The sequence below is a fragment of the Biomphalaria glabrata genome, chromosome 1 (assembly GCF_947242115.1).
Source record: "Biomphalaria glabrata chromosome 1, xgBioGlab47.1, whole genome shotgun sequence".
NCBI lineage: Eukaryota > Metazoa > Mollusca > Gastropoda > Planorbidae > Biomphalaria > Biomphalaria glabrata.
The window spans coordinates 24,068,980-24,085,292 of NC_074711.1; the positions used below are offsets into that span (position 1 = coordinate 24,068,980).

Sequence of the window (16,313 nt, forward strand, 5' to 3'; positions counted from 1 at the left end):
ATGTTTAAATGGAGAAGTTCAAAATGCAAATACAGCACTATTTCTCACTATTCTGGTGTGACAATTAAATACTATTTTCTAATCCAGTTTCGTTTGGTTGTCCAATTCAGTTTTACGCAACGTTATGATAATCCAGTGAAATATAATACAATATTATTATAATCCAGTGAAATATAATACAATATTATTATAATCCAGTGCGGTACAATTCAGCATAGTATTTTTGAATATTGTCGTACTTCAATACAATATAGTACAATGTAATAATCAATCAAGTATGATATCCAGGTTTACAGAATTTTGTAATATTATTTTACTGTAGTCGATTGGAGACATACAATAAAATGGAAACATTTACTCAGGACATTGGGGTTCAAAAACCTTATGTCAGGACAAACATCTTGTTCTATATATATGTATTTACGAATGTCTCTTCTTCTAACGTAATCTCCTAGTAGACACAAATAAAGATCAAGGCAAAGAAATTAACAACTCCATTTTTGGGTCACTGTACACAGGTAGCTACTGACATTTGCTGACCTCAAAGAATGGAGGGATTCGGTTAAGCAAACTGTAACAGTAACCCTACGACGAAAGTCGAGGGGCAGATGATGATGATGATAATTATGAAACAAAGATCGAAAAAATTAATTTTCTTTGAAATGGGGTCATGTAAAAGCTTTATTATTAATAAGGTCATTAGTATGGTTTGTCACTGGTATTGGGCAGGTTGGGTCGTTTTTCTGATCCTATGACATCGTCGTCAGCAGCTGGTCATGGGCTTTGGGCAGGTTGGGTCGTTTTTCTGATCCTATGACATCGTCGTCAGCAGCTGGTCATGGGCTTTGGGTAGGTTGGGTCGTTTATCTGATCCTTTGACATCGTCGTCAGCAGCTGGTCATGGGCTTTGGGCAGGTTGGGCCGTTTATCTGATCCTTTGACATCGTCGGGCAGGTTGGGTCGTTGAAGGAATCTTTACTTCATTTTCTCGAACTTAAATACACAGTAACAAATCTCCTGCTAGATCTGCATTCGCCCCCCCCCCCCCTCCACACTATCAAACGTGTATGACTGGTTGCAGCGGTTGCCTTCATTGATGAGTAAAGTTTCTAGACACATGGGGAAAAATTCAACATTGACCTCCTCCCACCCCTCCGTCTCCCATTGCTCTCCCCCCCCCTTTTTTTACTTTGTAATATATATATTACGGATAATAAAGATTATTATTATTATTATTATTATTATTATTATATCAACTTTCGCACAGGCTGCATAAATCCTATCCTGGCTCTCCATGGCGTCCCAGCCTCTAATAGAATGAGTGAATGAACAACCTTATTAATGGTCATCTCTAAATACTTGGCTCTTGAATATTAACCCTCTATGTATGGTCACTTCCAGGCTCCAGATTTCTGTGCAGTGTTTTGGTGGCGCCGGTCAAGAACGAGGCTGGGGACATCATTATGTTCATTATCAACTACGAAGACATTACGGAGACAGCGTCCAAGAATGAACTGAAGAAGTTCACTAACAGTGAGTAGAAACCAGTGCTCATCTTTAGTGATTTTACGTGTGAAAGAAAGGCATTTTAAAATGAAATGTATACTTCAGAGTTCTGTTAGGATGTAGGACAGAAACTATTGTACATGAAATGTAATTTAATTGTTGAAATTCGGTACCTACCCAAGCCTATTTTTATTGTAAGAAAAATAACCTTTAAAATAGGTTGATATTAAACACACGCTCTATGCATGTTGAAAGCTAGATAGCGTTGTGTTCACGCATGCTATTATTAGAAGTGGACAGGTTTTAAAAAAAAACTCATCCACGCTTATATAGACTCCAGACCAATTTATAAACACACACACACACACACACACAGACACACACACATCTCATCTTCTGCATTTTGAGGAATCGTTAGTACATCGTCTGCTGGTTTATGAATAGATAGCCAGAGGCGTTAACCAGTTTTGCACACAAACAGATCGAATGGCGCCAAAAAAAAAATCTCCACTCAGTATCTTTATGTCTCAGTGGGCCACTTTGCATTCAATGTGTTCAGGGCATCTCATCAGCACTTCCTGCACGCCATCGTCCACCATGTCATCACTGCCTGTGTCCAAGCTGCCTCTAGAAACATCAGTGTAGAGCTGTTAGCGTTGTTGTTCTGTGCATATTATGTTGGACTTCCCATCTGTACACTATGACAACACACACACGCACCTATTTTGAAATTGAACGTTTTAGTCAGGATGTTCTCACTGTGTTTTGTTTTGAGTTGTCTTTCTTGTGTCAAATGTGAAGACGAAATTACATCCCTTGAGCCATTAATAAATTATGAGTTATAGAGAGATGATTTGTAACATTTAAGTTAATACACATTTTTTTGTTACAAAGCTTAACTCTTTCTCTCCTAGCTGACGATACCAACGTTGATTCCACCAAAATGTGGTAGATAATTACGGAGAGAAAGAGTTAAAACTCATTCTATCTGTGTTAATTCTATTACACTTTATTTCTTCCACTTTCCCATTCTCGGATCAAGAAACTTTGCAACAAATATTCTTTGTCGTTGACAACACGTGAATCATTTAAAAAATTAACGAATAAGTTTATCAATTAGTCGTAATAAATTGTTTTTGTTTTATATAGAACAAGGGACTAAGCTAAGGGGAGATAGGCTGTTCACTAATTTTTTTTAACTAACAATAGATATTGAATAGCTCAGTGGTAGGTATGTCGGCCTTCCATCGTCAAGGCTTGAGTTCGAATTCAAACTCGAGCAACTTTCATTTTAATTGTTTTCGATACGGCAGCACGGAAACCTTCTCTCATACACCATCCTCCTTGCCCCCCCCCCTCCCCCAGCCTGTCCACAAGAATGATTATTTATTTTCGTCTAGAACTTCAGATACGTTAAAATGTAATTGCATGATTCAAAATAATTGAAGCCATTTCACTCAATATAAGCTTTTTTTTTAACAAGTATATTTTTATATTACTTCTTTTTAAGTAATTTGACTGCTAGAGATCTAGAGGGGACAATTCCATCGGATGTCATCTCGTCTTCTTTTGACCATTTGTTGTCAGTTTTTCTTAACTTTTGTTCCACTTTTCGTGCCTTTTGTTTTATTTTGTGGATGTTTTTTTTTATTAAGTTTATAATCATGGAATGGAGTCTTATTCTAGGAAAGGAGTTCAGTCAAGTCAGAGTCAGGGAATGGAGTTTTTTTGTTTTGTTTTTTTTAGGAGTGGAGTCATTCAGGGAATGGAGTCTGATTCTGAGAGTAGAGTCAGACTCTGTACTTACGTATCACAAACGCTTTGCACAGAAAGGAAGAGACCACAGTGGCACATAGAATTGAATAAAATGGTTAGGGGTTGCAATACAATCTGGATCAATGTTCTAGTCAAAATGTACACATCTAATTGAACTTAGTGTATATATATATATATATATATATATATATATATATATATATATATATATATATATATATATATATATGTATGTATATCTGTGTGTATAAGCATATACGTGCATCATGTAACACAGGTGTGTTTGCGCGTGTGGATTCTATGTTTACGTGTATAGTTTGTTGTTTGTGTGTCGTTCGTTCTAGACCTTGACTTAACAAGAATAAATGTGAATTGACCTCTGACTTATGCTAATGACCAGATAGAAGAATAAAGCAAAAAAAAAATAGACTGAAACATGCAAGACACGAAGCCAAGAATTTAAAAAAATATTACGTATACACATTGTTACCTTTCCCTTGCGGTGTAAGAAGTGCTAGTGTTTAGTATTCCAAAACTTTTTGTTCCATATCTCTATTCCTTATTGGTTGGAGAATGACAATGAAAGAAATAGCAATTAAGTTGAAGGTCTAAGTTACTTTTTGATTCATTTTTGGTTCACGATAAACTAAAGTATGTCAAAGACGCTAAATTCAGCTTTCACTGCTGCCAACTAAATTACAAAAATACTAACTAAAACTTTGAGTATATTATTTTAATGCGTGCCGTGACACCCAATTCTGGAAAGCAAAATTATGTCTTTATTTTTTAAATCGCACCTTCTTTTAAGAGCTCCGTTTTGCTGCCGCTGGTAATTTGCCCTTTTTGTTTTTATATAACTTTTAAGTCTCGTCACTGTCCTAGAGTGTAAGTTGAATGATTCTCTCCCATATTAAAAGTATTTCGTGCTACAAAACAAAAGAGCTTAGATAATTGGATACTGTACTATTAAAACGTGCATAAAATTATCCTATACCTTTTATAAAACTTAACTTATCAACACTTATTCTTTACACCGGATACACCCAAAAGTCAGCTAGCCATTGTTAGTTATTCCCTATCAATGGAAATCTCTAATGAGCTCTTGTTGACAAGGATTATGGGGAAATATTGCAGGTGGCTTATTACGTGTGGTCTCTTGTAACTATTAGTGACCTGTTTCAGCCAAACTTCACAAGTGTATTTCAAGTACAGAGAAATTTGGGTACATCTTTTGTTTGATAGTACATTACTGAAAACGAAGCTAGTTTGGCCATAAGGTCATTTATCCAGAGAAAAACAAATCTATGTATCCTCACTATGAGCACTAGCGGATCCAGAACTTTGGAGTGGGGGGGGGCGATTTTTTTCCAAACCCTAACCCTAACGCCCAGTAAACCCTAACCCTATTCATAATCGTGTGTACAGAACACACACACATACACACACACACACACACACATATATATATATATGAGAATTTTAAAAAGCAGCATTTCTCAACCTTCGGCGAAAAAGTGGGGCAACGCTATAAGGTTCCCTAGTGGGGTTTGGGGCAAAGCCCCGACGACAAAAGCGTTTTCTTGCATTCTTCACTGAAGAAACGCATTCTCCTTACATCTACAGCTCATCATTCATCAATGAAGTTCGGGGCGAAGCCCCGACGACAAAAGCATTTTCTTCTATTCTTCACTACAGAAACGAATTCTCCTAACACCTACAGCTTATTATTCATCAATGAAGTTCGGGGCGAAGCCCCGACGCTAAAAGCATTTTCTTGTATTCTTTACTGCAGAAACGCATTCTCCTGACATCTACGCTTATTATTCATCAATGGAGTTCGGGGCGAAGCCCCGACGACAAAAGCGTTTTCTTGCATTCTTCACTGCAGAAACGCATTTTCCTGACATCTACAGCTCATTATTCATCAATGGAGTTCGGGGCGAAGCCCGAAAGGACAAAAGCGTTTTCTTGCATTCTTCACTGCAGAAACGCATTTTCCTGACATCTACAGCTCATTATTCATCAATGGAGTTCGGGGCGAAGCCCCGACGCCAAAAGCGTTTTCTGGCATTTTTCACTGCAGAAACGCATTTTTCTGACCTAAAGCTCATTATTCATACTATTAAAAAAAGGAGCTTTTGAATAATATTGTACTTGAAAGATATTCTAATATGAATTTATAGGCCCTTAATACATTGCAAATAAAACCGATTTGTTCCTTGAAAAGATAAGATACCCCACATATTTAGATTTTTGCTTTGAGGATCGCCGCCGAAAAAAAATTATTCGATAATAATATTCAATAACATTGTAGTATAAGTTGTGAGTTATAGTCCCAAATTTATTTAACTAGAAAAATATCCGATTGAGTAAAGGTTTTGAAAAGGCGACTATAAATATATTTTTTTCGGTTTAGAACTCATCTCAATCATGATTCTTATACTGAAAAATTTCGTTTGAATTCTAACTTTCCAATGCAAAGTCTTTCTTAAAATAATTATGATAAATTCATGTGAAATTACATTAACTCTGGAAATGGGAGGGGCGGTAGAATGAAAACGATTAATCCTCGCTCCTTTAATAATTTCTGCTAAAGATTGCATTTGGCATTTAAGAATTAAAAAAAAAGTAGGGCGACTCGATAAAAGAATTTAATTTATAGTATATATAAATTACATTAGTGTCAGATTTTTTTACATTTTGTAATTTCTAAACTATAATACTAAAAGAAAAAGTATTGGTTTGTCCGATGGAGGAAATACAATTGCATATATCGCCCTTCCCACCTGGTGCAACCTTTTTTCATTTAAATTTACTAATGATAAAATTTGAGATTAGAGTATGGTACGACATAATATACAATGGGTTCACATATCAATACGTAGTTTATATTATATAGATATTCAACTAATTTTGTTCACAAACTATGATTTCTCGATAAAAGTAGGACCGCCCCCCCCCCCACTCAAATGGTTTAGGTGGGAAGGGCAGTAGAGGTATTCGCCCCCCCCCCCACCCCCAAACGGTAAACAGGGAACGACATAATATAAAGATCGGTTAAAATATCAATAACAAGTTTTAATCATATAGATATTTAATTGATTCTGTTAGCAAGCTGTGATTTCTACAAATAAATTGTACCGCCCCCCCCCCTACTCTAAAGTGTATGCCCTGGATCCGCCAGTGACTATGAGAAGATCATTCATGTTACTATGTATACCTTCCTATCAGAAAGCGAGCAAAAGGCGACCAGAGAGTAAACTTCTAGAGTTTTATGGCGGAATTCATAACACTTAGCTATTTATAGAAATAGTAATAGAAAGTGGCTCGTCAGAATGCCTTGAGGCTTACTAGTTATGTTTTCTCAACCTGGCGGAGTCAAAAAAGTCTCTTCATTACTGAGATTGATGTAGGGCTAACACTAAAAAAAAAAGATAACAGAATTGACAATTAATAACATTTAAATAGAGTGATAGAGGACACTCTTAGTAAGTGCAAACAAAAACAAATGGCCTGTTTGAAAATAACAAGGCAAGAAATGTATTACAACATCAAGACAAGAACAGAAACACCAAAACAGGAAGACAGCAGTACGAACAGCAACACAAAGTCAAGAAGACTACAACAGCAAAACGAAAGCAAGAAACTACAGCAACAGCAAGACATTATCTTCTTATCTTATAAAATACAGACGTTACTTCAAAAAAAGAAGATGATTACGTCCTACGCGTCATGCATCTAGTCACGCATGTTAACCAATGACTTAAATTCTCCCAAGTCATTGGTTTTCCTGGCTAGCTCAGGCAACCCATTCCATGCTCTAATAGAACTAGGGAAGAAGGAGAATTTGTACAAATTTGTCCTAGCCTATGGAATGAGGAATGACACTAGATACTAGATTTTTCTAAGGCTTTTGACAAAGTTCATCACTATAGTTTGCTTAAAAAATAAAATATTTCGGCATTAATGGTTCACTGCATCAGTGGATTAAAGATTTTCTGATAGGGAGAGAACAAACTGTAATAATAAATGGCTCTAAATCAACACTGATAACAGTAAACTCAGGTATACCTCAAGGAACAGTCTTGGGTGCACTACTATTTTTAATTTATATAAATGATTTACCAAATTGCATTACCTCATGAACAAAAGTCAGATTATTTGCAGATGATGGCATAATATATAGAACAATAAAAACAACACAGGACACAGATATTTTACAAAGAGAATTAGATGAATTACAGAAATGGGAATCAAATTGGAGCATGTCTTTCCACCCAGAAAAATGTCAGTTGTTAAGAGTAACAAAAAAAAAATAAAACAAATTAATTCCACTTATCTTATTCATGGCAAACCAGTAACACAGACTAAAAACGCAAAATACCTAGGTGTTATAATAAATGAATAACTGTCATGGAATCCACATATTGATGAAACTACAAAAAAATCAAACAAAGCATTAGGATTTATTAAAAGAAATTTCTATAAATCAAATAAGAACATAAAACTAAAATGTTATTTAACCTTGGTTAGGCCAATAATAGAATATGCATCCTCTGTTTGGGACCCCTCAACTCAAGAAAACATTTAAAAAACTGGAACAGACACAAAATAGAGCAGTGAGATTCATAACAAACGAATATTCACATTTTACTAGAGTAACACCTTTAGTAAAATCAGTAAATTTAGAAAGCCTTCAGGACAGAAGGCTCAAAAGTAAAGTAGCAATCATACATAAAACACTGAACCATAATCTTCAAATACGATAACAAAATTTAATAAAATACTCTGAAAGACACAAAGATAAAGGCACATTCCTCGTCCCATATGCTAGGACAAATTTGTACAAACACTCCTTCTTCCCTAGTGCTATTAGAGCATGGAATGGGTTGCCTGAGCTAGCCAGGAAAACCAGTGACTTGGCTGAATTTAAGTCATTGGTTAATATGCATGACTAAATGCATGACGGGTAGGACGTAATCATCTTCTTTTTTGAAGTAACGTCTGTATTATATAAGATAAGAAGACACAAAGACAATAAGACCTGGTCTATAGCAACACCAAAGCAAATATCTTTATCTCTTAATTAAGTCAATTTTGATGACTTTAACAAATTGTATTGGCTGCTGACTTTAACAAATTGTATTGGCTGTTGACTTGAAAAAAAAACAACACAAGTATTTAAAACGTTACATTTCACTTCTAGTTAAAGCAATCAAGAAAGATTTAAAGACACACTCTGAGACTCGAATGTAGTTTGGCAGTCTGACGCGATAGCGCAAAACATATTGAACAACCGAAACGTTTTAAGTTATGATATTTGTTTTAATGTAATAACTCACAAACATGAAGCTATAGAATGAAAAGAGAAACTGCATTTTATTGACTAACTAGACCAAAACACTGTTTTTCATTGACTAACTAGACCAAAACACTGTTTTTCATTGACTAACTAGACCAAAACACTGTTTTTCATTGACTAACTAGAATAAAACACTGTATTTCATTATGATTTACTAGATTAAAGCACTGCATTCTATTGGCTAACTAGATTAAAAGCCTGTACATTTATTTAGTTTTTAGGTTTGATTAAATATTAAAATGTAAAAGCACTATCAAAAAAATTTGTAGTATGAACAAAACGCTGTATTTTATTGACTAGATTTATTGACTTAGACCAAAACACTGTATTTTATTGACTAACTAGACCAAAACACTGTATTTTATTGACTAACTAGACCAAAACACTGTATTTCATTAACTTACTAGATTTTTTTTTTAAATGTCATTAACTAGATTAAAACGCAGTATTTTTATTGACTAACTATAAATTAAACCCTGCATTTTTACTAATTAAATCAAGCCACTGTATAGTTCTAAGTTGAACAATGTGACTAATTAAATCAAGCCACTGTATAGTTCTAAGTTGAACAATGTGACTAATAAAATCAACTCACTGTATAGTTTTGACTAAGTTGAACAATGTGACTAATTAAATCAAGCCACTGTATAGTTCTGACTAAGTTGAAAAATGTCACTACTTAGATCAAGCCACTATATAGTTCTGACTAAGTTGAACAATATGACTAATTAGATCAAGCCACTGTATAGTTCTGACTAAGTTGAACAATGTGACTAATTAGATCAAGCCACTGAATAGTTCTGATTAAGTTGAACAATGTGACTAATTAGATCAAGCCACTGTATAGTTCTGACTAAGTTGAACAATGTGACTAATTAGATCAAGCCACTGTATAGTTCTGACTAAGTTGAACAATGTTATGTGTTTGTATTTGAGGTTTCTTATTTCCCCCAGATCGACATCGAAGCTTTAAGCTTCGCTTGCCCTCCATTCGCCGGGACATTCGAACCCGAGTGAAGGGCCCGGGTGACCGTGTCCAGCAGCAGTACGTCGATCCTGAAAACCCACAGCCCAACGAAGAAGCCGGGGACGACCAGGTCAGGGACCCCGCTTTAGAAGCCGGAACATCCCAGCCTCGCCTGTCGGCCCCACCAGGTGGGCCCTGCACCAGGCTGGAGGAGGAAGATAGGAGAGCGGAGGGTAGTGTTGAGAGAGACTTGTTAATAGCTCCGGTCAAGGACGGCGCTGATGTGGACAGGGGGGACCAACGAGACGGAGGGGGAGGAGACTCGTCTAGCATCAGTAATGTGGATGTAGGTAAGATACCATGGTTGATATACGCCATCTCCTTCATGTATTCATGATGACCTCATGTCACATTAGTAGATAATTAGCCATTTATGCCTGAAATTATGATTTTGTTTGTTTTTTTTTTGTTGTTTTATTTTTATTTACTTGGTTTGACAACAGTGTAGCTACTGTACTGTTTGGCTTGCTTTTTTTTTTTTGGTAATATATGCTCAGGCTTTCTATGCTTGTGTTCAGTAGGAGTGTCTGTAGTTACCCGTATTCTGTAGCTGAGTCTTAACAAGGAACCTGTACAGTCAAGGTCTAAGACAAAATGTTTTGTTTTTTTAGTTAAGTTTTGGATCAGGGTGATCTTTTTATCGATTTCTCACCCCCCCCCCTTTTACACATACACATCAAACTTTAATCTTTTCTAATGCTAAGTTGTTGTGTGTGTGTTTAAGAGTGTGTGTGTGTGTTTGTGAATGAGTAATTTGCTTGAGAAAATGGAAGAGAGTGTATTCTGAAAAGAAAGATGGAATTCATTTTCGAGGCTCTAAACAAAAACCTAAGATTGCTCTTAAGTATTCGAACCTACGAAATGAAAAACAACCTCTGTAAACCTACTGTAGACTAAGTCGTCAACATGCTTTGGCTTGGGGCTGAAGTTTCAGAAGAAAAACGTGAAAACAACCAGAATCCGAGAGCACCATGAAAAATATCCTCGCCCTGATTGTTCATATTTCATAGAAATGAAGTCTGGTGACCTTTCCGCGCCGATATCAGTGACCTTATCCAATGTCATCAGTGCAGGTTTCTTCTCGTGACGTGACGCACACGTTCCTGTGTGGATGTTTTGGTGTTGTTGTTTTAATGCTGTTTTGAAAAACTTGCTCTTGTTTTTGTTGTGTGGTAGTTGTTTGGTGAAACGTTGCATAGCGTAGCATACACCACAAGTAGATGTGTTGTAGATGTTGTTATACCTTTGTTGTCCATTCTCTTTGTTTCAATCTTTGCTGCTGTGGCTTGTCCTCTATTCTCTTTGTTTCAATGTCTACTGCAATGCCTTGTTGTCTGTCTCTTTGTTCTTCAATGCCTTGAAACCTAACGGAGCGTTGTGTCAGAAATCAGCAATATGGCTAAGTAATATTATGGCTAAGTCATACTGCTAGTGAAGGTTTAAATGTTTTAAAATTATATTTTGATCTGGCCTTTAATTTTTTGAAGTTATTATTTAGTCAAATATCGTAAAGCAAGACTTCCAATAGCCACCTCTGGTAGCTCTGGCTATATGTTTATTTCGGTTCAACTACGAATGTTGCTGATGTTTGGAAGTGTATGGCTGCTGGGAACGGAAGTTGTGATTGCAAACAATTGGATAGAAGAGGTATGACATCATTGGAACAAAAATAACTGTTCCATTTGAAATTCAACTTATGGCAAGACCTGAACTATTTTCACGAACTGCTTAAAAGTCAGTGTCTGAATGGTTTACAAGTGAGAACTTTCTCTCCTCTTATGGTGGCCACTTGCGTAAGTGTGAATGCTAAGTTGAAGAAGATTGCGTAACGATTGAAACAGGGGGGAATAGTTTCCCCTTGTTATGGCGGACTAAAGTGTTTGTTAGTGACAAGAGTCACGTGGTCTCTTGTTGCTAAGGATATAACTGGAATCAAATAGTGACCGCCCACAAATACCCAATCGAATTTTAGGCAGCGTCATTGGAAATGATCTAGTGATGAAAGATAATGATTGAGATGAAAGAGTATTAGAGTTATGTTTCCTTTTTTCCACGTTCCACGTTCAATCAAGCAACATAAATGTATAAATCAATATTATATATATACTAGCAGGATATCACCCACGGCGTGCTGGCTTATTTTGAGTATTACAAATCTAGTGGATTGGATTTAGATCTATGTGAAACGTAGCTAATGTTCCTTTCAAGTTTTTTTCTTTCGTCACGAAAATAAAAGTAGTTTTGCTAAAATGGATTTAAGCCGATACATTTATATCAAATATAAAATAACAGGGTGGATGTGTTTAATCGATTTGTTAAGAGTTTTTTAAATATAGATAAACTTAGCTACCCCTTAAAACGGGTTTACCCGATTTGTCTAAAAGTTTCATACTTAAATAAAGATACAATTAGGTACATTTTGTCCGTTTTTAGGGCCCTGCGGTTGTGGTAAGGACATTAAACATAAACTACGATCTCCGCCATTATCTAAGGAGTATTTATGCCAAGTTTTATCAAGATTGGTCATACGGTTTTGATATCTATGCGGGACATACATACATACATACGCCTTACTTTCTGCTTTATATTATGGATGTCAAGGTGGGTTTTAGGATGTAGCTAGGGGATCCTATAATGAACCGGCTATTGTATTAATTAAAGAACAACAGCAAACCAGCACGATGATGCAAGGCTCAAACTAATCACGTGGTCAGTCACTGCTCTAAGGGCGAGCTCAAAACCACACACGTCCATCGTAACCCCAAACCCAACACCCGTTAAAAGGAGGAATCAGTGAAATCTGAAGTGCAGAAAAAATCTGCAGCCAGAACGCCCTCTCCGATAAAAGAAGAATACAGGAAACTAAGCTTGAGTTTGTGTTTCCACAAAAATCATTTTTGTAATCCTGTTATTATTATTATCATCATCATTATTTTTTTTTTAGGGTTGATGATGATAATGACGATACTTTTTTAGTTTTTCGAATATGTAAATTGATAGGAATAATCAAAATAGTGCCATCGTATGTTTCTAGTGAATCTAGACCGAAACAAGATTTCAGGATTTTAAAGTAGGTTAGTGCTGACTTCCAAAGGAGAAAGAATAAGACAAGAGTTGGAACAGAAATAAAAATCTGGCGGCACGGCGATATTCTAGTTTCTTAAAAGGATAAAATTACCGTATAATTTTTTCATTAGGTTGGATACATCCAGGTATAATTTTGCTGTATTTGATCTCTCTCTCTCTCTCTCTCTCTCTCTGTGTAGCACTAAAACATTATCTGTGTGAGTAGGGACGTATGTTGACCATATTTATCATTAATTAATAGAGAGTAGTTCTTCCATTCTGCTTCTAGATCTATTAATTCCTGATCTTCTTGGTGTTTTCGTTCTCCACTTTTGGATCACATTTTTCTCCCTTGGTTGTAAAAGTAGGCTATATATAGACGTTTTGATTTTAACTGTGTCTAGCTTCGAATTCAAGAAATGATTGGGTGAACGAATGTGGGTCATAGAGTACAGTCCTATCTTGAAGTTTAGAATTAAAACGTATTGATTAACATTAATGAGCCAGCTAATTTTTTCATATTCTTTTATTTATCGGAAATATTATATAGTTTGTTCATCTCTAGTCCTAAATTTAATAGATTTAATGAACGTTGACACTATAAGTCTATACTAGTTGTAAAGTGCTCAGTCTTTCATTAAATTTAATTCAAATAGTGAATTTCATCCACTGTCGTTTTTACCTTAATTAACAATGGTAGCACTGGGTAGGAAATTGTTTGTGTCAAAAAAAAATAAAAATAAAGAAAACTTACTTTTGGGAGGATTTTAACGATTAATGTTAAACACAGTTATCTCCTCTTTGTTTCGTGTTCGATTTTTATGAGCCGGTTTCCCTTATTTGATCAATAAAAAAAATCCAATGGCATAGACAAAGAAGAGAAAGTGATATGAATAAAATGGGAGCGAACCTGAAATAAAACGTTAAAATTAAAAAAAAATAGACTAGGGGCTATTTTAAAGTAAATATATCAGCTAGGGGTGCACCGAACAGTACTTTTTGATATTCGGCCGGAGCCGAATATTGCCTTATAGTAAAATAAGATATTCGGCCGAAGCCGGAGTCGAATACCTACAAGTCTTGAAAATACTTGTAATGTTGAACATTTTTCAAAACTGTTAAATAACATACCTATTTCGCATTCATTTTTTTTTCTTTTATATACCTTATTGTTTTAAACTCTGTTACTGATTGATGAATTACAGCTTAACAGTATTTATAGACAGATAGGCCTATCACAAACTAATATGTGTAGCATAAGTGTGTGTTTATGTACGAGGCCACCAACTGTAAATGGTGTGTGGGGAAGGGTCAATGTAAAATATGTAAGTATATATTTAACTAGTTACTAATGTAAATCTCTCAAAAGTAAAATCTGGCTTGTATAGTGGGTGGATCATGGGCGTAGCCGGGTTGGGGGTTCAAACCCCCCCCACACACACACGAAAAGAAATCCCCCCGCAAAGGGGGGGGGTCGGAGTTTAGTGACTGATCTTTTGCTTTAATTTTATTTATTTTAGGTGAATTTTTAATACTAAACCATCACTTGCTCTAGCACAGCCAAGGGGGTTTTGAGTTTAAAAACCCCATACCAGGGGGTTTTGAGTTGGAAACCCCCTACCAGGGGGTTTTGAGGAGTTTTGAGTTTGAAACCCCCTACAAGGGGGTTTTGAGTTTGAAAACCCCTACCAGGGGCTTTTAAGTTTAAAACCCCCTACCAGTGGGTTTTCAGTTTTAAAACCCCTACCAGGGGTTTTGTATTTAAATCCCCCTTTTCTATAAAACAAAAACAAAAAAAATCCAAACGACAATCCCCAAATTCCAAGAGCACATCTAAGGAAGATTTTGATTTTAAACCCCTCTCCAAATTTACGATAAACACCTCTTCAATATAAAAAAGCAAATTACACACTCAAAATTGTATGATCGTAGCCAAAGGGGTTTTGAGTTTAAGCCCCTCTTCAGCTGGATTTGAAGCTAAAAATACCTCTTCAATATAAAAAAAAAAAAAGCAAATTACGCACTCAAAATGCTATGAGCATAGCGAAAGGGGTTTTTAGCTTAAAAAATAAATCTTCAAAATAAAAAAAATAAAAATTTCGCAATCAAAATGCTATGAACGTAGCCAAGCCAATAGGGGTTTTGAGTTTCAACCCCTCTCCTCCAGATGGCTTTTTTTAAAGTTTAAAACCCCTCAAGATAGTTTTGAGTTTAAAATCCCCCTACAGAGCGTTTTAAGGTTGAAAGCCTGTCTCTTCAATATTATTTCTACAGTCACCAAATTCTATGACCGTAGCTAAATGTGGTTTTGAATTTTAAAAAGACAAACAACTACTCCAGATATATTTTAGTTTAAAACCACCCAACAGATGATTTTGACGATAAAACTTCCCATTTCGATATAACATCTTAAGCAAAATAGTCACCTAATTCCAAAATCGTAGTCAAAAGAAGTTACACATGTCTACCAGTGGCTGGGCTCCATTAATAAAGTGCAATGAAATTGAAAAGCACTAAATGTGGCTCTACAAAGATTGCTAAGACGGATTTTAGGAGTCAGTTATAGAGATCGGGTCTAAATCAAGGAAATCCTATGCCGAAGTGAGAGACGACCCCTTAGTTAGGTTGTGACAGAGCGTCGCATGAGTTTTGCGGGAAATGTTCTCCGACAAAATGAATTACGCATAAAGAGTTGCGATGACATCCTAGTACAACTTGGCGCAACACTTTCATGGAGGTCCTCAGATCAGGTGGGAAGAGGCTTCAGACATTGTCAGTGACAGATTTTTGTGGAAACAGCTTGACGGCAAATGCGCCGAATGGCGCGGGAGGGTCTAAGTCAGGAAGAATTGCACATTAGGTTTTTGAAATAAAACTTTTTAATAGCAAAATAATGCACTGTAGGTACCTCAGAATATGCATTTAGTTTGCTTTCAATACCAGAAATAGAGCATGGCGCTCCCCCAGACCCCTTGATGGCAAGGGTGAGATGTCTATGATTTTTCCACTAACTCCAGGAAGAACCTATTCTAGGGCACAATAGACGTCTTCCAAAAATATGAAGGGTCAGAATGTAATAGAGATGAATTATGTACACACACACACATAATTATTTTCCGGGGGGGGGGGGTAATTTTCCCCAAAGCCCCCCCCCCCCCGAAAAAATTCCTGGCTACGCCCGTGGGGTGGATGTATGTTTTCCTGAATTTCTGACCAACAGCTGATCATCAGGCTTGTAATTTAAAGTCCAAGGACCGGTTCTGGCTTCAAGGGCTTAATACTGATAGTAACTGTTTGTTAATAGTTGGAGACTGAAGCGTTGTAGGTCAATATTTATTGTTTGTGATTAATTCATTTGCGGTAAACGCTATTATATTAACAGCGGGAACATCAATTATACTTATTTATAGTTTGAACCTTAGTTGGTGCCGAAGCATAGATTTAATTGTAGTCTGTAGGCCTATTATTGATATCTATGTTTAGATCTGAGAGCATTAGGAAAACCAACTATAGAAGGGAAAAAAACATCCACACCCTCCCTACCTAACAAACATAAATAGACTTAGTGTTCGACTG

At 36.1% G+C, this 16,313-nt stretch overlaps 1 protein-coding gene across 8 annotated transcripts in view; it reads left to right on the plus strand.

Annotated features, from left to right (window-relative positions):
* LOC106078596 (potassium voltage-gated channel subfamily H member 6-like) overlaps positions 1-16,313 on the plus strand; it is a 195,222-nt gene that overhangs the window by 117,697 nt on the left and 61,212 nt on the right. For 7 of the 8 annotated variants that reach the window (XM_056029152.1, XM_056029158.1, XM_056029163.1 and 4 more), the window contains 2 exons: positions 1,402-1,533; positions 9,599-9,961. In XM_056029152.1, the coding sequence (XP_055885127.1) occupies positions 1,402-1,533; positions 9,599-9,961 (495 nt within the window). The remainder of the gene's footprint in view (positions 1-1,401; positions 1,534-9,598; positions 9,962-16,313) is intronic. The other variant, XM_056029178.1, reaches the window with a different exon arrangement.